We start from the raw sequence: 25161 nt of genomic DNA on the forward strand, positions 1-25161 counted from the left end.
GTGTGAGCTGCTCAGGGAACAAGGGGTGGCCTTCTCGAAAGCATCACCAAGATCAGTGCTGTCCTCTTGTAGCCTTATTAGCAGCAAGGCCTTGGGGCACATAATCATCGCAACGGAAGAGTTTAAAAAGGTTGGGGCATGAGGCCCCACCTCAAATATTGTGTCCAGTTTTGGGCCCCTCACTCCAGGAGGGACATCGAGATGCTGGAGCGTGTCCAGAGAAGGGCAATGGGGCTGGTGAGGGGTCTGGAGCACAAGTCTGGTGAGGAGCGGCTGGGGGAGCTGGGGATGTTCAGCCTGGAGAAAAGGGGGCTGAGGGGAGACCTTCTCGCTCTCTACAGCTCCCTGAAAGGAGGGGGGAGCCAGGGGGGGTCCAGCTCTTCTCCCAAGGAACAGGCGATGGGACAAGCAGAAACGGCCTCGAGTTGCACCAGGGGAGGTTTAGGATGGATATTAGGAAAAATGTCTTCACTGAAAGGGTTGTCAAGCCTTGGAACAGGCTGCCCAGGGAAGTGGTGGCAGGAGGCTGCCCGCGGGTGGAGGCCTGTGGCAGGGCTGGAGGGGGAGGGAGGTCCCCACCAAGGTAAACCCCCCGCGGGTGCGAGCGGCGGCGGGTGCGCTGGAGGGACGGGACGGTAGGAAGCTGCCAAGGGGGGCTGGAAGCCAACGGTGCCCGAGAGGCGCCGCAGGCCTGTGGAAGTACCTGTGTGCTCCCCCCGAGGTCATCGCCACCGCGGCCACCTGAGGGCACGGGGGAGGCCGCGCACGGACCGGGGGGGGGGGACAGACACAGGCAAGGCCCCGTGGGGCCGAAGGGGCGAGCGAGGACGCACCGGAGGACACCCGGGGAGCTCCGGGACGCGGCAGGACCCGGGGAAGGAGGAGCGGAAGAGGCGAAGCCCGGCGGCGCCGGCGGCCATGACCCCCCCCCACCGCGGCCTGCGCAGGCGCGGTCGCACCCGCCCACCCGCGGCCGGGGCGGTGCGCATGCGCGCGGGAGCCCCCCCCCCGGTGCCGCCTGGGGAGCCGGGCGGCGGGCGCGCGCTATGGCGGGCCCCAGCCTGCGGCCGCACGTGCACTGGGCGCAGCGGCATCGCGAGCTCTACCTGCGCGTGGAGCTGAGTGACGTGCAGGTGCCGGGGGGAACCACCCGCGGGCGCACGGGGGGGCGGGGGGGGGGGGGGGGTCCGGGCAGCCCCCCGCCGGGAGGGGTGCGGGGGCGGGCCCGGTGCGCGGGTCTCGCGCGGGGGCGGCGGGTGAGTCGAGCCGCCGCCTGACGCTTCTTCTCCTCCCGCAGCACCCGGACATCGCCATCACCGACAACGTGCTGCATTTCAAAGGTAGGGGCTCCCGCCATCGCGGGGGGGGGTCCTGCGGCGACCCGGGCCCGCCGGGGTGTGCGGTGTCCCGGGAGGAGAGGCCGGGGCCCCCCTCCGCCGCGGGGTCCCCTCCCAGCCACGGAATCCCCCGCATTCCCGGGGTCCCCCTCAGCCATGGTGTCCCCCCAGTACCGGGGTCCCCGCAGCCCCACAGGATCCCCCCAGCCTCGGGGTCCCCTGCGGCCACCGGGTCCCCAGCGCTGCCCTCGGCGGCAGCCACAGCTCTGCGGTGGGTGCGGGGTACGCCATGACGGGTACCCACCCACAAACCGCTGTAGCAATAGCAGGTTGTATCTTATCTAATAAGCAAAAAGCACCCAGCCTCCCCGTATTTAAATATCTGTGAAATTTCCATACGTCTTTGCTGTCCTGTCTCCGCCGAACCCCGGAGATAGCTGGCAGCAATTTTTCCTTGCACAAAGACCTTGTTTCTGCCACCGTTATCAAACCTCTGCGTCGGGAGCCAGCGCTCGATTTGAAAGGTAAAGCAGGTCTCTGCCTGAAAGGGGGTTTTGTTTCGGGCAGGCGGCTGCACACCGCAGCACCTTGTGCTGGTGGGCTTGTCCTGGTCACACCAAGGATGCGCCGTAGCTGCTGTAGCTGGTTTTATTGGGGTTTTCTCATCTATTTGGTGGTTTTCTTTAAGATGCATTGCCTAGGCGGTGCTGCCTCCCTGGTGAGCCACAGCCAGGGATATTTGATAGGGGGGTGTTGCACATCGTCTTCACTTCAGGATCAGTTTACGGCATGGAAGGGTGGAAAACTAAACTCGGTGTGCAGGTTTTTGGAGCCCTTCCGGCGACGAGACCCCGCGTATGCAGGAGATGAGAGGTGAAAGCACCCTCCTGTGCTGGGACTCCCGCATGGTGTTCCCACGGACCCGCCGGAGCCCGGCCTCCCTGGGTGCTTGCTCGTTGGTGTGGAGGCCCGATCCCCCAAAGGCCATCCGCACAGGGGGTTTCCAGTCGGATTCAAGCTAGCCGTGAGCAGCCTTTGGAGCTCTTCTTTTGGGAGTCTCACACGCTGCCTTCCTGCAATCAAGCAGCCTTTTCCAGCGCCGTGCAGCGTTGCAGCAGCTTTGGCTGCTGACTCCAGCGACGGCACATCCAAGCAATGTTTTGAGCTGTTTGTGTCTTCCCTGTTATCATGTGGTTTCCTCTTGCTTCCCAGCAGGGCAGGGGGAAGCACTGTAAGTAACCACTGAATACTTCTATGTACACAGCGTCCTTTGCAGGTGGGGTGTGTGGAACTGGCTGGGACCTTCACGCTGACTCTTAATTCTTGTCTTTTTAGCTCAGGGTCATGGTGCCAAAGGGGACAACATCTACGAATTTCAGATCGAGTTCCTAGAACCGGTTGAGCCTAAAGTAGGTATTTTTCCTTTTCTAACTCTGGCAAAGAAAAAGTAATTTTTGAAAAACTTGAAAGGAAAATGGCTGCACGTAAAGTGCACAATGTACCGTTTAGATCTTCCTGGTGACTCTGTAACTGCTGCAAACTAAAAGCCGCCTGTGTCAGTCCTCTGTCCCTGTGCTCAGCCGCCATCCTCCCCTGATGCAAATCACCTCACTGGAGCTAGTGTCGCATCGGTCAGCTCCAGTAGAAGCAGGGCTTTACATATATCAGTTGTTAAACAGTAGTTGTAAAATTCTTAAGGATTTAAAGCAGCAAAATAATGCGAGAATCTGGCAAGGTGGTGTGTGATGCAGCCTTGACTGGAGAACAGGGGAACGCTGTGCTGCAAAGTGTTAGTTGTGATGTTTCCTGGCTTCTTTTGCAGCTCGACAAAATAAAGTCATGAGAACTAGTGCTTCTGGCTTGTGCACATTTCTTAGGTTGCCCGTACAGATGTGCTGCGGCTCCTATTGCAAAATCTTTTCTTAATTGCTGTTGTAGTCCAGTAGGAGAGAGCTTGGCTGGAAGGGGAACCCTTCCACACTACTCACAGGTGGCTGTAAAGACTGTCTTTACCTCTCAAAGCTGTTAGAGGCACAGGAAAAGCCTGGGCTCTGCTCCCAGTGCAGAATTTGTGCTGCTTATTCCTGGCTGCCTGTTGGGGATAGCTGCAGACCGGGAGCCACCGTTCACCTTTGCTGCTTCGCCAGAGGGTGAATTTCCAGGGTCTGTCAGTAGGCAGGTTTCTTGCATGGCTCCTACCAGGTATTGAGTGGTAGACAATGAACATCCCTTGGTTCCAGGATCTGGTCACTAGTTTGTCATCTGTCCGGTAAAGCAGCAGCTGCCTGGTCCACAGTGTGGGGAGAAGTGCCCGCCACTGCCCATGCGCATTCTCGGTGCTGGCAGACATGGGCTGTGCTGGGAGCCAGGCCTGGAAGGCAAATCCTTGCCTCTGCAGAGCAGCTTCCTTCCAAAAGTCTAGTCACTCTGAGTCACCGTGGAGGGGCTGGAGGAGAATCAACTCTCTGAAACCTGTGCAACTACAGATGGTCGGGACGGGGAAGTATTGCAGTCTGGGGTTTTCTCTTTTAGCTTTCATGTGCACCATGAGTGCTTCTTGCTGGTGCCACGCTGGCCACCAGCGAGAGGTGGAGCCTCTGACAGGCAAGGACGAGGCATTGGTAGCTGTAAATTACAGCTACAGCTTTCAGATGTCCTAGGAGCATCCAGACAGCCTTGACAGAGCAATGCTGGGGTAACATGCTCAGTGAAGAACCCAGCTCCTGGCTCTTCTGCATCAGTTTCAGCTGGTTTGAGGGGCAGTCCCATGCAGAGCACCCTGGCATAGGCTAAAGGTGCGGAAGGCTGCGATGGTAGCAGTAAGGGTGGGTACCCAAGGTGACAGTGCTGCGGGCTGTAAGGATGGAGAGGTTCTGGGCTGCCGTTGTGCAGAGTATGGAGAGGCCTTGTGGGGTGCCAGTGACCACACTGCCAGGTCTGTCAGCTCACCACTGTCTGCGGGCATTTCCTAAGGCTGTTAGCTCTTCCTCCTGCTGTAGCAGATGTCATGTGGTGTCTCCCGTTTTGGACACGTACCTGTGGCTGATGGTAGTGTTATTTTTACCACTGGCTAGAGGAAGCGGCTGGCTCACGGTACTTAATGCGAGAAAGTCTAAAGCCAAGATCGTGGGTTCTGCCTAGGAAGGCTAGCTGCTAGGGTCTGTGGTAGCTCTTTGTGGTGGGATGCAATGGTGCTCTGCTGTACAGGCAGGCTTTCAAGCTGCTTATCAAGTCCAACAGCCATTACAGTTGCCATCTTCAACTGGACTGCCTTTTGCTTCCATGCCTTGGGCAGCAGAGAGATGCTTGTGCTGCAGCTGTCCATGTCACCTCTGCCTCCTTGATAAGGAGAGCTTGGGTATCAACTCAGTCTCAGAGCTTGTTTCTTGGAACTTTTGCTGATCTATGCTCCTGTGTCTGCCCTCAGCCTGTATGCAGGGTGACTCAAAGGCAGCTGAACATCACTGTGCAGAAAAAAGAGAGTAACTGGTGGGAGAGACTCACCAAGCAAGAGAAGCGCCCACTCTTCCTAGCTCCCGACTTCGACCGCTGGTTAGATGAATCGGATGCTGAAATGGAACTCAAGGAGAAGGTCAGTCTTAAGGGCACGTGTGGCTTGTGCTGCCAGCTACAAAGCAAGGGTAGCTGATCTCCTGCGCTTGAACTTGTGTTCTTCATTTACCTGGAGGAGTTTGGCATGCTGATTGTTAATGCTGTTTCACACAGATCCCACGTAGAAGTGGTTAAACGGCTCAGATTGTAAGCAGGAGTTCAGAAATAGGCGTGCTCCTGGCTAGGAAGAGCAGCAGCACGAATCTGAACTGGTGGCTGCGTGCTAGCTCAGGGCTGGCCAGGGTTTGCAGCCCAAGGCTTGCACCCCTTGCCCTACGCCTTAGCAGCCCTGTGTCCCGATCCGTACGAGGATCATACCAACGTGCCATGTGGTGCGTGAAGGTGCCAGTCTCAGGCATTTATTGGCTGGAAAGCAGGGATTTCTGAGGCTTTCCTCAGCCACTGGGCTGGCCCTGACGGTGCATCCCCACCGTCTGGTAGGCTCAAGGAGCTCACTGCAGCAGGGAGGCAAAAGACCATCTTGGAAAAGACTTGGAACAGACCCCATTCCTGCAAATCTGTTTTACAACAAACGCTGCCCTGTTCCCCTCCACAGCCATTGAGTGCCAGGAGCCAGAAAGCAGCGGTGAAGGGCAGGCAGAGAGCCTGGGCTGGATGTTCCCAGTTCCCTTCAGGTCACTGGTGGGTCATGAAACGTTTTAAGGAACAGCTCTAAGCAACTTTAATAACTGAGAATTAACACAGAAAACAGCAGGCTTTTTCAGCAAAAGCACGTAATTACTAGAAAAAAATAAATAGTGAAGGTAGGATAACAGGTTAACACCCTCTGGCTTTTACCGTACCGTAACTTCTGGATGAGGAATGTGCTGTTTTACGCAGGTGAGAATTTAAACCCTCTAGCAACTGGCTGCTTAGCTGAGTTTTAAAGCCACTAGCTTTGCAGTAGTATAGTTAACAAATCACTTGCTAATTACAGTAACAGTCTTTAAAACCTTATCCTTCATCTTAAGGAAGAAGAAAAGATTAACAAAATGAAAATAGAATCCAGAGTCCCAAAAGACCGTAAGTAACCGTACCTTTCTAGTGTCTAAGGTGGGGTTTAGAAAGCTTCTGTCGCTCTGATATGGAAACCTCAAATATTATGGAGTAATTTTTTCTGGCTTGGTGCCTTTTGGAGGGGGATCTTTGTATTATGAGCTATATAGAAATCTAATAAAACTGGACTGCAGTTTCCAAGGAATTTAAAATATCTGACTAGCAAGAATTGAGTTCTAGCAGATGATGGTGAAAGCAGGCAGAACCCCCACTGCACCCTTTTATCGCAAGCAATAGCTTCCATTTCTCTTGTAAGCTGTATTCTCACAGAAAGCCTGGTTTGCAGCCGTAGTCTTTGCAGGAGCGTTACCACTGTACTTGCTCACCTGATGTGTTTATTATTGATTTTAGCTTTCAAACACCTGAAGAAGGGATACTTAGTTATGTATAATCTTGTACAGTTTTTGGGATTCTCTTGGATATTTGTGAACATGACAGTACGACTGTTCATCTTAGGAAAAGGCAAGTAATAAGCACTATTTTATTTACATTGGGGTTTTTTGGGGGTTTTTTTAGTGTTGTTTTTAGTACTTTCTAAGTAGTGAAATCTAAAGGAAGACATATTTAAGAAACAAAACTGTAAAAGCATCACTGAAGTGCACAACAAAAGCCTCTCAAAAAGCCATCACAGTGTCAAGGATAGGAAAACACTGTCCTCTTGTAAATCACAACTGCATATTCTGATGAATGATACTTGTAGTCTGCCAAGGTTACTTCTAAAGAAATCAGTTGGAGCAAAATGTCCCGCTCGCTGCAATGTTAGTATGTTTGAAAATGAGCTGGGCAGAATATTTTGGTTTCGAAGCGAGAATGCTTTATTCTGTTGAGGTACAGCGCTATTGCTTTTTTAGTAAAGTAATTATTGAAATAGCTCTTGATCCGTCTGTTTATGAAAGAGAGCACTTGAGCAGTGTTTCTGGCCTAACTGCTGTGACTTGAAGATAAAGCCTTTAAAGAAGTTACATAATAATGTTACATGCATAATGTTTTTTTTTTTCAAATACAGCTAGAATCCTGTTATTAAAAGCTACGCGGCTGCGCCAGATTCCTGAACATGGAAATTCATTTGTTCTCTAAAATGGTTTCCTGTGTCTTACAGATTCCTTCTATGATACTTTTCACACTATTGCTGACATGATGTATTTCTGCCAGACCCTGGCATTAATGGAGATCATGAATTCACTAATAGGACTAGTCAGATCACCGCTGATACCTGCTGTAGTGCAGGTAATATTTTAAGATTCTTCTCCTTGCTCCCCCCGTGTTTAAAGTAGGTCTCTATTTTAAACAAAGTGTTGAGACTCTCCTAAAATAAGTGATACAACCTCATTGGCACTGGACTAGAGAATATATTATTCAGAAGGCAGGAATTTGTGCTTCCCAGTCTTACCTGTGGCAGGCTGTCTTCTGTCACGGAGGTAAGGTGGTTCAGGACAGCAAAAACAAGAAGCGGCTGATGAAAAGTACATGATTTTGATTTGTTGCCAGTGCCCTTTTTATCGTGGTTGTTTTACATAAAAATGAGGATAGATGATTTAAGACGTAAGTCCCTTGGATTGCACCTAAATACAGAGCAAAATGCATGCTCGTAAGAAGCAGGTCACAGCTCAGCTGCAGAGTTAGTTACGTGCTCAGCATGTTTCAGGCGTGAAGAGTAGATATCCTGCGTGTTTTTAACAGCAAGGACTTGCTCTTTCTTTCGATGAAGAGTGTGACTGTTCCTTAATTTGTTTTTCTTAAACAGGTATTTGGAAGAAACTTTATTTTGTTTGTTGTCCTCGGAAGCTTAGAGGAAATGCAGAGCAAACCTGTGGTGTTCTTCATATTTTATTTCTGGAGTATCATTGAGCTGTTCAGGTTTGTGGGAATTTTCCTTTAGCAGGTGCGTACAGAGCAACATGTTGTTGCCAAGAACTCTTTAAAGAAGATTTTGATCCTCGTACCTTTTGGAAGAGTGTCTCTAGTGCATTGGCCCCAGAGAGTAAAATCTCCTTTAGAGACACAGACTATCACAGCCTTCCTAGATTGCTCCACCTGCCAAAAGCTGGGACAAGGCTGGCGTCTGGAAATCATACTGCTGTGAACCTAGGGAAACCTGTTGCTTTGTTCGTTGAGGGTTCTGTTGTTTTGACTTTCCATTGTCAAGTGAGCTGCACTATGCTCTGTTTCCCTTTCAAAAGAAGTATTTTGAAGGGTTTATTAGGCAAGTCAGGCAGTTACATTCATCCATGTGGTCAGAATAATAGCATTAGTTCTGTAAACTGCCAAATAAGGGTGTGATGATCCATCATGATCCATAGGAACTAATTTTGAATATTCTTTTGTCACTTGGGAATTACGTTGACTGTTCTACACAGCAGATATATGCAAGACCGATTCGAGCAGCAGCTTCCATTTTAAACAGTGTCTCTCTTCTCACCCTGAATTGGCTTTAGGTATCCATATTACATGCTTTCATGTATCGGTATTGAATGGAAACCACTAACCTGGCTCCGTTACACTACCTGGATCCCTCTCTACCCTTTAGGAGGCTTGGCAGAAGGTATGTCCAAAAAAGGCAATTTAATAAATAGTAAAGTCAAGGCTGGGCAAATAACTCAGTTTTTGGTTTGGCTGCCGGACTGAAAAATATAACAGAACAACAGGTAAAGAGACATTTGCTTTGAGCTGAACCAGATGTAAGCATTTCTGTCTTTCTTACTGAATCAAATACTTTTTTTCAATTTGATGTGAAAAAAAGTCTTCCTTTTAGGCACTGGAGAGGAAAGTAAAGGCAACAAAAGGTTACCTGACAAAGCGACCAAGCGTGTGCTGCAGTCCATGCAAGCGGCACAAGATGACAATGCTCACTTGCCTCTGCTGATCCAAAGCAGTGTATTTGCTTTTATCTGCTAGACCTGACTTGGCCAGCCTAGCTTGGGTTCACACCAGCTCACAGATCTTGACATTATCTTGTAAATCACTGCACAGGGTGGGCCGGGGCCGATTCTTCCTCTGAAAGCAGCATAGCCTGTTCCAAGACGGGCATGGTGCTTCCCATATAGCTCTGCTCCCTTTCTGCTTGGAGAGTGACTGCTCCATGGAAGAAGCAGGCCCCTAGTCTTCTTGCTGCACCCCCTCTAGAATGAGGGAGCTTTACAGTAAACTCTTCTGCCTTAACAGGTCTGGATTATTTTAAATTTTTATTTATTTAAGAACCGTTATCACCACTCAGCATCTAGCTGTAAGAAATATGTTGTAATCATACCTGTCTGAACCTGTTTCTGTGAGCCAGAAGTAGGCTTGGGCATTGCTCAGCTCCAAGCACAGGAAAGACCACGCTTCTTTCATTGCTGTGCGTATTTCTGCATGGTAAATTCTGCTGGCGTGGGCCCTGCAGGCTACAGCTGTGAATGAGAACAGTGTCTCACCAGGCAAGTTCACTTCTGTAGCTAAACTGCTATACTGCCTGAGCTGGCTGCTTTCCATCATACGGCATGTTTGAAAAGAAAAAAAAAAAAAAAAAAGAGAGCTTTAAAATTGCTATAATTAAGGAGAGACAGCAAATAAGAAGGGAGTATCCTGAAAAAGTTGGGGTGGGCTGGGCAATTGTATATTTTATCTGTGTTTGATAACGATGGTGGCCTTCTGCTTTCAGCCGTCTGTATCATTCAATCCATTCCAATCTTCAGTGAAACAGGGAAATATAGTCTGGGACTGCCAAATCCACTGAACGTCACAATCCAGTTTTCATTTTTGCTTCAAATATACCTTATAGCCTTGTTTTTAGGTAAGAAAGATACTTAACTGTATTTCTCACTATTGATATAAAAAGGCCAGTTTCCTCTGAATAAGTATATTTTTTGAAGAAAATTAAATTCCTCCATTTTGGGAATCGTGGCAACACAAAATTGCTTGAGGTTAAGCATTATCCTTGTTGCTCGTTTATATAAATTTGTCAGAGATGGAGGGGAACACAGGTACAATTAGCACTGGTTAGCCCCCTAAGAAGGAGACCTTGGTAACAAGTTAGCATTATCTACTGATCACTTGGGTTAAAAGAATAATTTTTACATGTATTTATAACTTCAGTATACTTTGTTTCCCCTTTTACATGGTATTTGAGCTTTGGAATGATTTAGTGGAAATCTAAACATAATTGCAAATTAAAGCAATGTCTAACTAACTGCATTGTAATCCCTAATGCAACCTGAAGTTATGTTTTTCCAGGAAACATATAGAAGGCTCTTTAAATAGTAGTGTATTTAAAGAAGAATGGTGCTTGCTACATATTTGGTTTCTGGTGTTAACATTTTTAAACATAAGTTAACTTCATAGTGTGCACGTGCAGTATGTCTGGGTATCCACAACTCAGTAGAATCTAACCTAGAATTTTAAACTGAACTTTCAATAGATTTGTCTCTTTCACAGGCATTGCTTAAAGAATGTCTTTTATCGAGTTTCACTCTGAAATACTTGTTTGATCCTTTCCCAGCTCTGCACAGCCGGTGTTGCAACTCGTTAAGACAAACCAGCCCTGTACCAAACAGCCTGTGCGGCAACTCCCGCCTCGCCCAGCGAGAAAAGCTTGCGTTAGCTTTCAGTGCTATACACACCCTTAAGCCATTGCTTTTTGTGTGGTGGTTTGTTCGTTTGTTGTTGTTTTTTTTCAAATTTGATACAGCAATCTAGCATTAAAAAGATGCAATAATGTCCTACCTAAACACTTCATTCTTTTTCAGGGGTATTTGTAAACTTCCGTCACCTCTACAAGCAAAGGAAACAGCACCTGGGACCAAAGAAGAGAAAGATGAAGTAAAGGAGGACTGCAACTTTCTTATCTAACTTATCTCAGTGACAAGATAAGCCTCTAATTCTTACGGTTTTACCCACTGTAATGTAAAGAATTTTGTAAAATTAAATGATCGCACTAGATTTCATGATTTCATAGTGAACTCAAGTAACATTCTCATATACTGTATTTTGTTCCCTTTCAATCATGTATGCATGGCATTTACCATTGAACAGTAACGTTTAAACTTGTATCCTGTCAACTACCGTATTAGAAAGAAATCCTATTATCTGCATATAATATGCTTATAAACAGTGGAGCAGCACTAATTAGAAATAGTGTTTACCTTTTAATTGGATATTTGCTCTTTCAATATTGCATGCAGATAGGGCTTCTGATGTCAGGATATACTATTAGCTGGCTCATGCTGTTCCGAGGGTGCATCTTGATGGCAGGAGGAGCGCAGTCTGAGACCACTGTGAACAGTGTTTGGGTGTTTATTAACAGTTGGGGTAAACTTGCTCAGCACACCCCACCTCTTTTCTTCTGCGGCATACCGATGCTGCAGAATTAGTACTGGAAGTACCTAATGTCGATTTAAATGCTACCAACTTAGTCTTGTTTCTAGTTTAGCCTTAAGAGAATCGGAGCGCTGTGTGGATCCTGGCATTCCTGTAGCAACATGTCCTTATCCAGTCATTAGGGAAAGGAAGCCACCACTCTGTGACATGATCAGAAATGCTTCACTGATTAGAAACGCAAGCACTGAAACATAACAAAATAAGGAAACATAGGTACCAGCTCTCTCCTAGCATGTGAGCAAACTCTGGCAGAACTCCATCCCACCCATGCAAACGTGGAACTGTCATGGGAGACCGAGCTCCTCTGATCGTTCCTGGCTGGGCTATAGCTCCTATATTTATTTATAGCCTTTGGAAAGGCGGTAAAGATTGCTTTCCTACTTAAACTTAGGGATGCAGTGGAGAAGTTGGTGTATATCCTTTGTTGGCCGGCCCCTGCTGGGACGGAGTAGTGGGTCAAATAAACCGTGTATTATTTCGATGGCGTGTATCAAATCTCGGTAAGGGAGATCCCACACAGGTTTTGAAGGGACCCTTTCCTCTGTGCTTGCTTTAAGCAACAGCAACAATAACAATAAAAAAGAGAAGCTCCCCCCACATTCCAGGTCATCTACTCTCTCACCTGGAATCCTTTGTTTCAGTTGACTTAATTTCAACATGCCCTTCTTCACACCTAGCCTCCTGTAGGTAATTCCAGATCCCTGTGGCCTCCTTCATCCAGTTGAGAAAAACGTACAAAAAATTTGCTCTAAACTATGGTGGTTATGAACAGGTTGCCTCCAGTAACTGCCGCTGCTCCTGGGGCAACGCACAGCAATGCCAGCAATCCGGAATAGGCACTGAAGTTGAGATTAGCTTAGTGCCATGATACTGTTTATCTTTTTCTACTGTAAAACAATATGAATCCTCCAGAAAATTATCTTCTATATTAAAGGTGACAAACAGCTTACTGTTTGTGATATGGACCCAAGTGATCGTTACTGTAAAGGAAGGGAAATAGTGTTATAAGGAGATTTTAACAAAGAATTGGTACAAGCTCCACACTGCATTTCACAAATGTGTTTTGTCAAGAAGAGGAATGCTGCAACTCCTTTTTAGCGATACTTGAGGCTCGCACTCAAAGGAGAGTGCAGCTTACTGTACTCGGAAGGGTTGAGCATTATTTACACACTTACTATTTCACTATAGCACACACTGTACCTACGTTTGAACTCTGTCAAAGGATTGAATTAGCCGAGTAATGTAACAGCAAGGATCACTTTCATACTTAATTTCTTCACTGGGCATTTAAACTTCTGTTATGAAATCCATACGTATTCATACATGATATTCCTCAGTGAAACTGTGGTACCTAGTGCAAGCTGTCATGGATCTTACACTACTGAATTTTAGTCCTTCAGAAAGAATGCGTTTCTATTAATAAAGATTTACAACCAGATTTTGCTTTAGTTCAGTTGTTTGTTCCTTCCCTGAATGCAACTCGTTATTTAACTCGTGATAAACAGCCGGGAGCCAAGCCCTCACGAGGTCAATGTTTTAGGCCACACAGCCTAGTTGCTGTGAAAATGGAACAAGTCCAACTTAAATTTTCATGAAGATTTAATCTTTATTAATATTACACAAATAAAAAAATCATCTCACAAGATTAAGTTACTTTCACAAGCATAAGCATTGCAATACAAGTGATAACCCTCATTACGACAGTACAGACTGGATTTCAAGTCGGACATAAAATGAGTGACAACACCCTGAAATTAGCTGTGTATCTGATCTTGCACAGTGATTCTCACGCGTTGGTGTATAAAGTATAGTAGCTGCCTTTTAGGATACCAGTGGGTTCAGTTATGTAGTAACCACGTTTTGGGGGGGCCAAAAGCCATGAGCCGCGTGCTGCCTATGATGGCATTTTCTTTCTCTCCTCCCATGAACTGAATAGCTTCCACCCAGCATCCAGCACAGTAATTTACTTTGGGACACTTTCCACAGTTTCCAGGTCTGATTAAAACCACCGCAAACTAGCTAATTTTTTTTAAGAGAGCACTGACACAGGTAAGGGACCCTGTTTTGATAGGAAGTTCTCCAAACAGCAATTAAACAGGCCCTAGAAAGTAAACAGGATGAGAAAAATTGAACCACTTGAGTCTTAAATCTATAGAAGTTCACAAAATGGAGACTTCACATTCTTTCAGTGCTGCTACTGGAAAAGTCTGTCTGCAGTGGAGCAATGTTATGATCATAGGCAGCATATTCCGATGCTCCCGTACTTGCCACTTTGAGCTGCTGAGCAGCGTGTGTGAGCTGAAACGCCGCATCGGGATGAGCCGTGTCAGGAAGCAGGGTGCACTCCCGCTCCAGCATGTCTGCCACACCTTTCAAGAGGTCCAAAAAGCCAAAGGCCAGAGCTGCCTTTCGTAAACGATTAAGTTCCTGCAAAGAAGGAAAACTCCTTTTAAAGACACTGTAAGCCTTTACATAAAAACATGGATTTCTTACTTCTTTCTTTTTTAATGGCAAGCTTATTCACTTAAAGGAAAATAACCTGAGTGATCAGTACAGCTGCTGGAAACCGTCTGCTGCTCATAAGATAAAAAAATGCTTCAGGGCTGAAGATTATAGCAGCACAACTAAACAGCTGGGTTTTCCCTTCCTATAAATCTCCACTTCTCCCTTTTCCCTTTTGTGCATTCAGCGATTGTACCTGCCTGTTCTGCCTGCGTCCCAGCTGGAGGCAGCCTCCAACTTAGGCTTCGCTGACTCCTGCTTTTAACCACAGTATCCAGCAAAATGTACATATATATATATTCATTTTTCTTCACTATAAACTGACAAGCGCTTATGTGCATTTAGGCAGTATATTCATTCTTTGAGTCTCTATGGGCTACAACAATAAACTGCTTCAGCACTAAGCCTGCAATTACCTCCAGCTACAGTCTAGATTATGGATTATTACAATGTGTCCAAATGTGCCTAGAATTTTGTGTTTCTCTGCTGCAGAAAAAATGCAAGAGACCCTCTTAAACTCAGAATGACATCTGTGTTTTATTCCTCTCTGATTCCTCTGTTTATTTCTGCCTGAACAACAGCATAAAATCTGCAAAGAAGTTCACCAAGGAAGCAGCAGGGATCATGAGAGGCACCTGTAAACATGGTATGTCTCTGCCACCCTGACAGAGACCGTGGCGGCAGGAAAACCAGACCCCCTTGTCTCACCTTACCTAGTCTGTAAAATGGGCCCAAGGTGTTTCCTTTATAGAGCCATGTATGTGTTGCAGAGCCCGACAAGCTTGGACAGAACATCCTATGGACACAGGCAGTAGGTGTTCCTGTCAAACGCACCACTATCACTATGGATCAATCTCGGGCCAGCCCGAAATGTTACTCACTTTATAGAAGGTTTGAGTTTTTTCAGGGAGTTTCCTCGCATTTCTCAAGATCTTCTGTACGTCTGTCTGCAGAAAAGAAAGAAAATAATTAAAAAATCTTGGCAACGGCTGGGGAAGCTGCAGAAAAAAAATCCTCAACTATTTATTGTTAAATTATGCTGACCATTGACAAGACTGCAGCTCACAAAGGCTGAAACATAAATGGTAATTATACTAAATTTAATAAACTAAGCCAGATGCTACACTGGAGACACAGCTTTCATTAAACAATTTATGTTTTCTGATTGCACTTTAATCATGATATTTTAAAGACGCAGTGTTTATAAAAATGAAAGAAAAGCAATAAAGCAATTACATTAAATGGACAAGACACACACAGACTCCACTTTGCTGGTCAGATGGCTACTGCTGATCCAAGTAAAGCATCAAGTGCAAAATCCGTGTTATTACCTGGAGGCCGCTTGGTTTAATCCATACAGTTACATTCTGCGCGTAACTGCGTTTGTTCTTGGGTTGCAAGGGGAAAGGGCTCTTATTGTCATCCTCTCCATAAGGATTTTCTTTCGCATCTTGGGGAGGGGAAGAAAATAAGAACAACTTAACAACTAAGACTTGTCAAGGTCATTCACACAAGAAAACACTGAATGGGTAAGAATTATTCAAATGAGTGCAACCAGTACCTGAAATAGGTCCAAGCTGTGCCATCTTCCCCAGCCATGGAAGGGGCTCAGGACCAGGTTCAAAAAGCGACATCATAAGGTTTGATTTCTTCTTGCTATCAGCTTGTGAATAGAGCATTCCATACCACTCTGGCCTATTGAAAAGAACAAATCTCAAAGGCTGAAAATCTGCCACCCCTCTTTGCCTAGCATTTGTCCCCCGCCCGCTGTGTGGAGGCTCACTATTTGCAATTTATACTGGCAGAAACATATCCACAATTAAAAATGCATAGCTTTGTCTAGCAGTGCAGAGTTCTGTACAGAATACAGATATAAATAAGCATAATTTATAAATAAAGCATAAATGAGCAAAGAGATTTTTCAGGCAGACATCCAGCTCCATACCCCAACTGCACGACAGCCACCATGCCTTCCACTTTCAGGCTGCCATGTAATAAAACACAGAAGTTGGGGATTTTCCCAGCAATCTGATTAGCTGAATTCTCGTCTTCGGTGTCATCTGTGATCCCAGGTCCCACCTCATCACCTTCTGGAGAAGAATGAATGCAAACAGAGAGACAACATAAGAATAAATTCAAACACTCTAGTTCTATTTCCACGACACCACCCTGTATCCTCTGCCATGCAAGAGCCAATTAATACTTCTGTAGAACAAACAGCTGCTAAATGAGCTCTTTGGGCAAACTGGCACTGTTAACGTTATATAAATATTCCACTGCACCCTACTCACAAAACAGAGTTACCAAAAAACCTGCAAATAAAACCTCAGCCTTGAAGAAACTAGAAGTGAAATGAAACAGCACCAAGTGTCTGGCAATGAATACGTGGCTGCTTCTGAACCAAAAGCATCCTGAATTCCAAGTCCTCTCCTGTGCTATTTGTGGTCATTATGAGAAACTTACTATGTTTTAGTAGCTGGAACATAGCTGTGATTTAACTGTTAGTATCTTCTAAGGTGAAAGGCCTGGCAGGATAAGAGTGTTAATACAGAGATGAAAGCATATCTGGAACTTTCATTCCGCTTTACCAAGAGAAATCTCTTTGCTGCACTCCAAAGCCGTGATAAAAGGAAAGGGGAAGTTCTAAACACATGCTGATGCACACAAGTAGCTGCAAGTCAGTAACATGCTTACCCATCCTCGAAGCCTACGCCAGTCATTTGTATAGATACATATATACTTAGCCCCAGTGAGCCGCAATTAATGCTCCAGTACAACTGAACAATCTAGTTGTCATTAAGATCAGATTTTGCACAACAACAAATCATTCCAAGAACCAATTAGATGGAGGCATTAAATATTCATCTTGCACCACATACTTCATGGCCCATAACTATTTTTAGCTTTAAGTTTAGCATGTCTATTAATAATGACGCTATAAGGGCACTGTTCCCTCTATTAACTTTCTAAAGAACACAGTATTCAAAAAAATAAAGAGCTTTTGTTCAAGGTTTTAATTTTAACGTAACCACACAAACATGTCTCTTAAGGCACCTGGTATTTTGATAAAACATAAAACCTGTGCTTCTAGTCTAAACCATCACAGACATTACAAAGAAAGTTAAAAGTGGTTTTTGCTACAAGAAAACAAAACTTGCTCACCTCTGTTTAGTGCAATGGGCAGTACCAAGTGTCTGGACAAGACAGGAGGGCTAGAAATGTCAGCTATATCTACAAAACCAACAATTTCTAGATCTGTGGGGAGACAACAGGTTTAAGTCAGATTTGGAAACAGCTGAAATGTATTCAGAGTCAACTTAACGTTAGCACTTCTTACACCACTAAGTTTTCTGAAGCAGTGACTAGAGGCAGCACAACAGAGCCCCAGCCTTGACCGGGGTGTCGAGGTGCTAACAGGATACGATCACGCATACATAATACCACGATGCTTTAAGATGAGAACATCACTTTTGCCACACACATACTGCTGTCCATGAACCATGTTGCTAGACAAATACAGAATTGTGCACATTGTTTTTCACACTGTACCCAAACCATTGCCATTTTATATATTCAAAAGGAGAGAAAACAACAAAGGACTAAACCAGATCTGCTAGCACTAGAGGAACTCTGAGACTGAATGCAAAACAAAGCCTCCCTCATCAAGACACACCGCATGCTCTTTTTTCTTTGCTTTTGCTATTTTGGTACAGATGCACTCATTCCTATTTAAAAAGTATGCACCTACAAATAAGAAGTGATCACACCCCAAATAAATGTTTTTTCTCTTGCAGATTTAAAAAAACCCACACAAATCAAGGCAATCTTGGTGGCAGTAATTTGTAGGCTGCGGTTCACTTCCTTGCAAAAATTTACCAGTATTGTGTCCTTATTCACATGCAAGTTGTGCACATTTTGTTGATGAACACAGGAAAAAAGGAAGTCTACAGGACAGATGCAGGAAATGAAATTGCCAGCAGAGCTAAAAACTTGCAAACCAGAAATTATCCGAAAGGACACCTGGGCACACGATCTAACCAAGTCACTCTCTTTGCACTTCTCAAATACTGTGAAGGCAGCAGGAACTCCCTCCCACCAGCTCCCTTGCAGCGTTAGCCACATTGGGCTATCACTGAGGGTGCCAACCTTTAGCTCAAGAGCCACAGCTCTCTACTGCCCACCGGAAAGAACGACAAAATGCATGTAGCTGAGAGCTATTTTGATGCTACAGTTCAAGCTTAATTCTTAAGGCAAAGTAGTGAAGTTCAGTATTCTCTCCAAGAAACGTGCCTAGCCATTTGCAAGAGACAGGCATGGGCTACCTACAGACTACCTGCCATTCAGGGACACAGTGTTGACTAATGGGAGGGCTGAGAAAGGTTTTCTTTGCACAGCTGTTTTAAAAAATTACTTAGTATTGGTAAGAAGTGCCAGGATGACAGACAAACTATAAAGACAGAGATTTCACAAATCTCAACCTTTGCTTGTGCTGCCTCAACAATTCTTCTTGACTCCACTTCTAGTGGATTCCTTGAAGAAACCTCCAGAAAGATGCTAGTTTGTCTCACCTGATAATACAGGGTCTTTCTGATAAAGGCAACTCTAATACAAAATGCAGCTCCTTCTGCAACACACCTCTCCTATCCTCCATGAAGCCTATAAGGATACCCACGGAAAGCAGCCCGTGGTTGTCTCCCACAGCCCTTGCCCCTAGAAATCGGCATCCTGAGCTTCGAAAGTGCCTCTACCCTACTCCAGCCCTTTTACCAGGCACGCATGACTGAATCAGGGTGACGTTCTTGTCCCCTGGTGCCACATATACCAAAAAATTACACAGTCAGAGGTTGATCCTTGCAGAGAGAAAGTGGATGACACAGTAATTATACACAAGGTAAGAGGTGGCAGCGAAAAGGTAGAAATCAAATGGATTTAAGTAAAAAAGCAATCAAAGATTTGTTACCTGTATTAATTGCTTTAGGGATGGGGTCTATTTCCTCATCTATAATGAAAGGTTCTGGTCTGGGAAATACTTGCACGTCAGATGTTAAGTGGCCACACTTGAGAACAGCATGGAATGGTGTATAAGCCAGGTCTATTAGCTTCCTAGAACACAATCAGTTATTATTAAGGAAAACATAATACATATCAAATGAAAATATTTTCTCTAAAGCACATTAACTTAGCTTCCAAAACTTTTTTTTTTAACTACAGTTAATTCGATAGTTCTAGCATTGCTAAATTACAAAATAAAGCAGCGTATTATCACACTGATGGCAAACAAACAGTAATTGTGGAAATGAGTTTCTTCTACCTGCCAATCATAAACAGATGCTATGGTTTGTTAGAGAATGACTAAAATAAATATTGACCTTAACCAATGAACTGAGAAGACAGTTAACAAGACACAAACTAAAAGAAAAAAGGGTTAATTAGAACACCCCATTTCATCGGATTTCTTGCTATATTTGTATTCTTTTACAGATGCTACCTGGAAACCTTCACAAAGGCATATTATCTACAAGTCTACTAACCCAAACATAGACTGTACATTCTTCAGGCAAAGGGGTCCATCGATGGTGAAAATTTGCCCTTCCCCATTGTTTAAATCTATGAGCCGCTCCAGACAGTCTAAGGAATCTGTGCTTTGAAGCTGTAAAAAAAGAAAGTGAGATGTTTCTATTAAGTTTTCTTTTTACTCTCTTTCTGTTAACCAGTTTTCAGAAAACATACACAACAGCAAAAAAGCATCCGTTTGGATACTATCAAGATTTCTTGTTATCTCACTCCTTTCTGAATAAACAAACATTCTTGGTCTCCCAGGAAATGTACTCCTTACGTTGCATTTCTATTAGACCAGAGGCAGCGTTTGGCCAAGTAACAAATAAACACAGAATATCTTGAGTTGGAAGGGACCCACAAGGATTACCGCGTCCAACTCCAAATACATTGCTTTATCGTGTTAAATTCTGCTTTGAAAGCAGGCTTAAGCAACCAAAAAATCCCAGAAGCTCTCAGTCTTCAAGAGGACAGGAATGCCTTAGCTAGTATAACAGTTCATTGGTAATGCTAAGTTTCCAGCTCTTTCAGGATATTAAATTTTTTAGGAGGGAAGGCAGGTATTTTGAGAACTTCTTAGAGAATGTTTGTGAAAGCACCTAAGCTTATCAGTAATAGAAGATTTATTTCAAATATTTTCCCAGTTATTCTGATGTGTAAACAATGCTTCAATCCATCAGCTTAATCAAGAGTATCCTCCTCGACAGAGACCTTGAAGTGAAATACCTATTGCGCGCCTAAGCAGAAAATCCTTCTGTGATAGACAGAAGAATACAGGTGTCAAGTCAAAAGCAATGCTATTAATAAAATCCAATCTAAGGAACTTTAGTCTATATAGGCTTCTTTTTAAATGTTTTTATTCAACAGAATTCTAACTACTATGAAGAATTTTAAAGCTGGTATTGAGATTTTCAAAGGTACCTAAAGAGAAAGAAAACAGTCACCTTTCCATCAGAACTAAGGGAAGCTGGTTTCAACACAGGCTTGGAGACTTCAGAATTTTGCTCACTCACATTTCTACATAAAGCTACTGTTGTTTTAAGTGTTGAGCATCTTTGCGATAGAAGTCATTTATTCAAGAATTTAATTGTAGATTAAAAAAAGCCTACAAAAGCATTCAATGTAATTAATGCAGTAAAGGTAATAATATAAACAGATAAATAAAAATCGCATAATATTCTCCAGGGAGAAACTAACACAATTTATAAAGATCATGATAATAATGCAATGGTAGTAGATAATAACAGCGCAATAATAAACTTTCAAAAAAGATACTACTGTTACATTTCACCAAATAACTACCAGTAAGCACCAGAGTGTCAACTATATTTTAAAACTAAGCACAAGAACATCAAAGTATGTTTTGTGCTGACCTGATCATTAGTTCAGAGAAGCCCAATAATTATCCAACGCAACAAAGAAGAAGGTATGTGTTAAAGACATCACCTCTTCGAGATTTGCCATGCACATGACATACAACTTGGACGGGAATGGGAAAGGCAGTGGAAACCGGTTGCTTTCACTCCGCTGGTTGTGAGTAGCTAGTGAGTGCCGCAGGGAGCCTCTGCCGATCCCCAAGCAGCCATCAGTGACAAGAACAACCTTGAATGAAAGAGGACAGATTAGCACTTCCACGTAAAGGCACACTGCTATCTGCAGAGGGCAACTACACACCGACACATTTCAGCAGCCTTCCTCGCAGCATGCGCTTCTACACTGAAAATCCCTGCTCACACGGGGATTTCCTCCACTGAGCTGGGGAAAGAACTGTGAGTAAAATTCCCAGAAACAGGTACATAAATGAGAAATTGAAAATTTAACCATTGCAATTTGAACCATGCACGTGGTAAATACAAATTTTGCTGTCATTAGGCAATTGCACCAAAATATAAATTTCATAGCTAGAAACACACCATGCTGTGCATAAACATGGCCATTTTTAAGTGTACACTACAAGAACAGTGACCATGCAGCCAAACAAGCAGCCCACTGCTGACGGACTCAAGAACTTCAGGTTTATTTTCAGATGGAAAGTAAAGCCCATTTCTTCTGCAGAATCTGGAGGGCAACCCAACTTCCACCACAAGCCACAGAAGCCATACAGAATGTTGTATTAATGACCTTAATTCTTTGCAAAGAAATACAGCTGCAGTGTGTTCACATTTTGCAGCAGAACTATTAAAGCAAAAATACGCATTTTGCCATTTGGTTGCATGTCCAAAGTCACTCCTTGTAGAAACCTGCACTAATACGTTACGCTGAATAATGGAACTATTTACACTCAGCTGCGACCCAGTCATCTCCAAGGTAGTAAAACAGCTGCTCTTTCAACCCTGCACAGCAACAGCAAGCATTATTTTTGGCTGAGAAGTAAGGAAAATAAATCCAACTGAAATCAATGTATACCTGCTACATCCAGATTTGTATTCTCTCTTCATCCTCAGTCTCTCTCTTTTGCAGGCTCTTCAGTTACCACCTGAACTGTTTCTCGCCCGTAATGTTTTTCACTATTTCAAGATTCTGCACAGCATATTCCCCACTGTCTTTCATCACCCCATTACCTGAAGTTCCAGTAAAATGAGCCGTGACACAAACGAGAGACCAAATTGTTGAGGTCTAATCTATGCTTGGTTTTTACATCTTTCCAGTTCTTTGCTTTGAATGTCTGCTTTTTCAAGGTGCCTTTTATCCTTGTTAGATTGTGGAGCATTGCCTACACAATAAACCTCTATCTTTTTTCTCCTTAAAGAATATCGCTTGAGACATCTTCCTGGCTCACTGAGTTGCAAAATTACTGAACTTAAATCCTAACTCAAAGAGCAACAGGCTCTTAAGTGTCTCAGAAAACTGAGGGCTAAAAGCAGACTTGGCCATAAGAGGCAGCAAATTCAGAAGGCTGAGAGCTGCAAGGGCTGAATGGAGTGTGTGAGCAGATGCATGCCCAGTGACTCATTAGCGAAAGAAGACAGATGAAAACAGACTCAGCAGTAGTCCCATGCTGTTGCTTGAGACCTGTAACAGTTACAAGCCTTGGAAACCATCAGGTACTGGAGGAGAAAGGTTACTGTATGTATGGCGATACCCGCTCCAAACTGAGTGAGGCTCCTGGGACAGAAGGTTGCATCCAGATCAAATACCAAGCCTCTAAAATAGTACTCTTGGGCCAGATTTTACAATCCACTCCAATGCAGTAACATATCAGACAGGAAGCAGTCTAGCTTTTTGCTGCTGAATATTTTAATAAAGATGACCTTCTGTTCATATTCCAGATATATTTAAAATACTAATTCTTTGTCTTCCTGTAGCACCAGCATGCCTGAGAGTACTCAGAGTTTCCTAATTACATTTCCATTTCCACCTGCAACTTACGGGGAGTACTACATATATGCTAGATCCTAAGAACAGTGAAATCAGTCGTACCTGGCAAGGAATTGCTGCACCCCATTCCTGCTGGACAATATTGCAAACCCCCAGCAGCGCTGACTCTAGACAGGTTTTGTCATAATCATCCATGTTACTCAGGGCTTCCTGTGAAGACAAACACCACTGTTGTTGCTGGGTGAAAGAGCACTAATCAGGAAACACAGAAAAGTTATTCACAGTTTTGCGGTAAGTCAGTATGTTTGCTTTCCATTGTAACATAACTGCCTTGTAATGCAATGCAAAGCGCTATGCTCTTATATACGACCTGCAAAGTTTAAAAAAAAAAAAAAAAAGAAAGAAAGGAAATATAATATTATAAACACGGCTCTTTGGGAGAAAAAAAATCCTTTGCATGTCTCAAAGAAATCATGAAGTCATAATTTGAAGCAAGGTCTAACATGAAACACTTAGCTTAGAAAATCCTCCCAGGTATCAGAGCAACTCTAACTTAGAGGTTCAGAAAGTAGGCCACAAGGAGCTTGTCTCACAAAAACTCTTTGGCAGAGAGTGTAACAGAATCCAAAACTCATATCCATGTCTTGTTTCTATAAGCATAAAGCAGCTTTTCTCCTTAAAAAACACCACGTTTAAACACAGCGTCATAAGAAGGGATGTAAAACTAACATGTGGCAGGGCTTGGCTGGATTCTTGGCTTTCAGAAATTCCTCAAATGAACTCTTAGAGAGGGGAAAATAAAGAAAAGAGAATGCACTCTGCTAAATTCTCTCTGCAAAGAGAATTCACCTGCTAAAACACAAGCAAAACACAGAATACTTATTAAAATCTGCACATCCCACAACTGACAAACCTAAAACATGGTGCCCTGTGACAGTGATGTACCGTTTCTTCTTGATATTATATATGATAACCAGATAAGCATGTACAATTTTTACTGGCTTCAGAGACTTGCAGTGCCTTCCTGCTTTTGTATGGAATTTCCTTCTTGGACTTTCTCCTTTCCATTTTCTCCCCACTTCCCATCACATCTGCGAGGCCTAAAATCACCTATTCTCATTCCTGCCCTGCTTCAACTACTACATACTCTTAAAAGCACCTTCTCTCTACCAAATCATTTGACTCAAAACCTTTCTAAACGGTCCTGCCTGCTGCATCATTTATCAAGAGCAAATCAACAACTACAGAGAAAAATGGGAATGTCACAGAACCACTGGCATTTTTAAGAGCTTCATCAGGCAGCCCTTTCCTCCATCCCCACTGTTTACTAATCTCACTCCAGAGGTCACCTGCAAAGTATGATCGATGAAGTAGCAAAACGCTTCCAATGCATTGATTTCACCTATCCTTAAAATAAGGATAAAACACCCAACGCAAGATGTTGTGCACAGGATGATATGAAATCACACAATTTCACCATGATTTGGATACACACGTGGGGCTTTGGTGGTTTTTTTTTAATGTTGACAGCTTTCTGCTTTTGTGCTTCAGGCACCCTACCTGCAGCGTGTTGTAGTCTCTCGTAAAAGGCACCATCAGCTCCCAGAGCGAGGAAAACACCACCAAGGCCGTGAACTCCAGCTTGTAGTTGGTCGCCATATGCTCAAAGAGCATGGTCAGGCCGTGGACAGCCAGGTGTTTCCGCTGGTACTCCTCGGAGCCCTCCACTGACACTGGCCGTGTCATGGAGAGCGACACGTCCATCACCACCACCGTCGGCATGATGAGCTGCTCCTCTCTGCTACCGCTGTGGAGAACTGTGATCCACTGCATGGAGAGGGAAAAAACAGGCCACACATGATTATTGAAGCAGCAGTTACAAGGCAATGCACGTCCTCTCACACTGACCCTACCGTGCAGAGGGGCAAGCAACAATTACCTCAAAACCGTGGGCTTTCGTGCAGATTAAGTCAACAGCTCTGCTCCTGAACCACACACAGCATCTCCAACCGGCTGTAGCGGCCTGGAAACGGTGAGCGAGGCCAGGGCTGAGCCTCGACGGGGGAAAGAGAGCAGCAGGGACACCCCGAGGGCCGAGGAGAGGCCCGGGGACACCCAGCAGGGAGCCGGACCCCCCTCCCAACCCTTCCTCCTCAGCGGGGCCTGAGAGACAGTCCCTGGGGCCGGCCCGGGCTGCTCGGGGGGTGAGAGGGGAGCGAGGCGAGAGGGGGAAGGGAAACAGTGTTGCTCACCCCCGGCCCGCCGTGCCGCCATGGGTCCGTCGCGGAAAGCGTCCCCCCCGGAACGCCGCGGCCGGGCGGGAAGGGGCCGGGCGGGCTCTCCACACAGGGCCGGCCTGCGCGGCGGTGGGAGAAACGGCGTTTTCAGTAGTAAAAGCAGGATAAGCCTGTAATACTGCATGCACGAG

General features: G+C 44.9%; 3 protein-coding genes across 7 annotated transcripts in view; 1 reads left to right on the top strand and 2 right to left on the bottom strand.

The window, feature by feature from the left end:
• Positions 1–2160, bottom strand: part of DPP8 (dipeptidyl peptidase 8) — a 31621-nt gene extending 29461 nt beyond the window's left edge. For 3 of the 4 annotated variants that reach the window (XM_063347380.1, XM_063347381.1, XM_063347387.1), the window contains exon 1: positions 1737–2160. In XM_063347380.1, the coding sequence (XP_063203450.1) occupies positions 1737–2031 (295 nt within the window). In that variant the 5' untranslated portion in view covers positions 2032–2160. Of the gene's footprint in view, positions 1–833; positions 849–1736 lie in introns of those variants that run through there. The other variant, XM_063347386.1, reaches the window with a different exon arrangement.
• HACD3 (3-hydroxyacyl-CoA dehydratase 3) lies at positions 975–12795 on the top strand. The gene is made up of 11 exons (XM_063347388.1): positions 975–1133; positions 1298–1340; positions 2673–2746; positions 4765–4929; positions 5921–5972; positions 6357–6467; positions 7105–7232; positions 7750–7862; positions 8441–8547; positions 9643–9774; positions 10727–12795. Exons 1-11 carry the CDS (start codon positions 1047–1049, stop codon positions 10801–10803), a joined length of 1089 nt encoding a protein of 362 aa, XP_063203458.1. The 5' UTR covers positions 975–1046; the 3' UTR covers positions 10804–12795.
• Positions 12796–12958: 163 nt separating this feature from the next.
• Positions 12959–25097, bottom strand: INTS14 (integrator complex subunit 14). Of its 2 annotated transcripts, XM_063346383.1 has the most exons (13): positions 24986–25023; positions 24673–24756; positions 24294–24560; positions 22836–22943; positions 20862–21017; positions 19391–19509; positions 18820–18962; positions 17022–17114; positions 15805–15949; positions 15421–15554; positions 15191–15309; positions 14741–14806; positions 12959–13784 (listed from the first exon to the last, which is right to left on the bottom strand). In XM_063346383.1, the coding sequence occupies exons 3-13, from the start codon at positions 24513–24515 to the stop codon at positions 13533–13535; spliced, it is 1557 nt and encodes a 518-aa protein (XP_063202453.1). In that variant the 5' UTR covers positions 24516–24560; positions 24673–24756; positions 24986–25023; the 3' UTR covers positions 12959–13532. The 2 variants fall into 2 exon arrangements, with proteins under 2 accessions (XP_063202453.1, XP_063202452.1); XM_063346382.1 differs by lacking the exon at positions 24673–24756 and having other exon boundaries at positions 24986–25097.
• Positions 25098–25161: the final 64 nt, after the last annotated feature.

Source organism: Chroicocephalus ridibundus, chromosome 9, assembly GCF_963924245.1.
Source record: "Chroicocephalus ridibundus chromosome 9, bChrRid1.1, whole genome shotgun sequence".
NCBI lineage: Eukaryota > Metazoa > Chordata > Aves > Charadriiformes > Laridae > Chroicocephalus > Chroicocephalus ridibundus.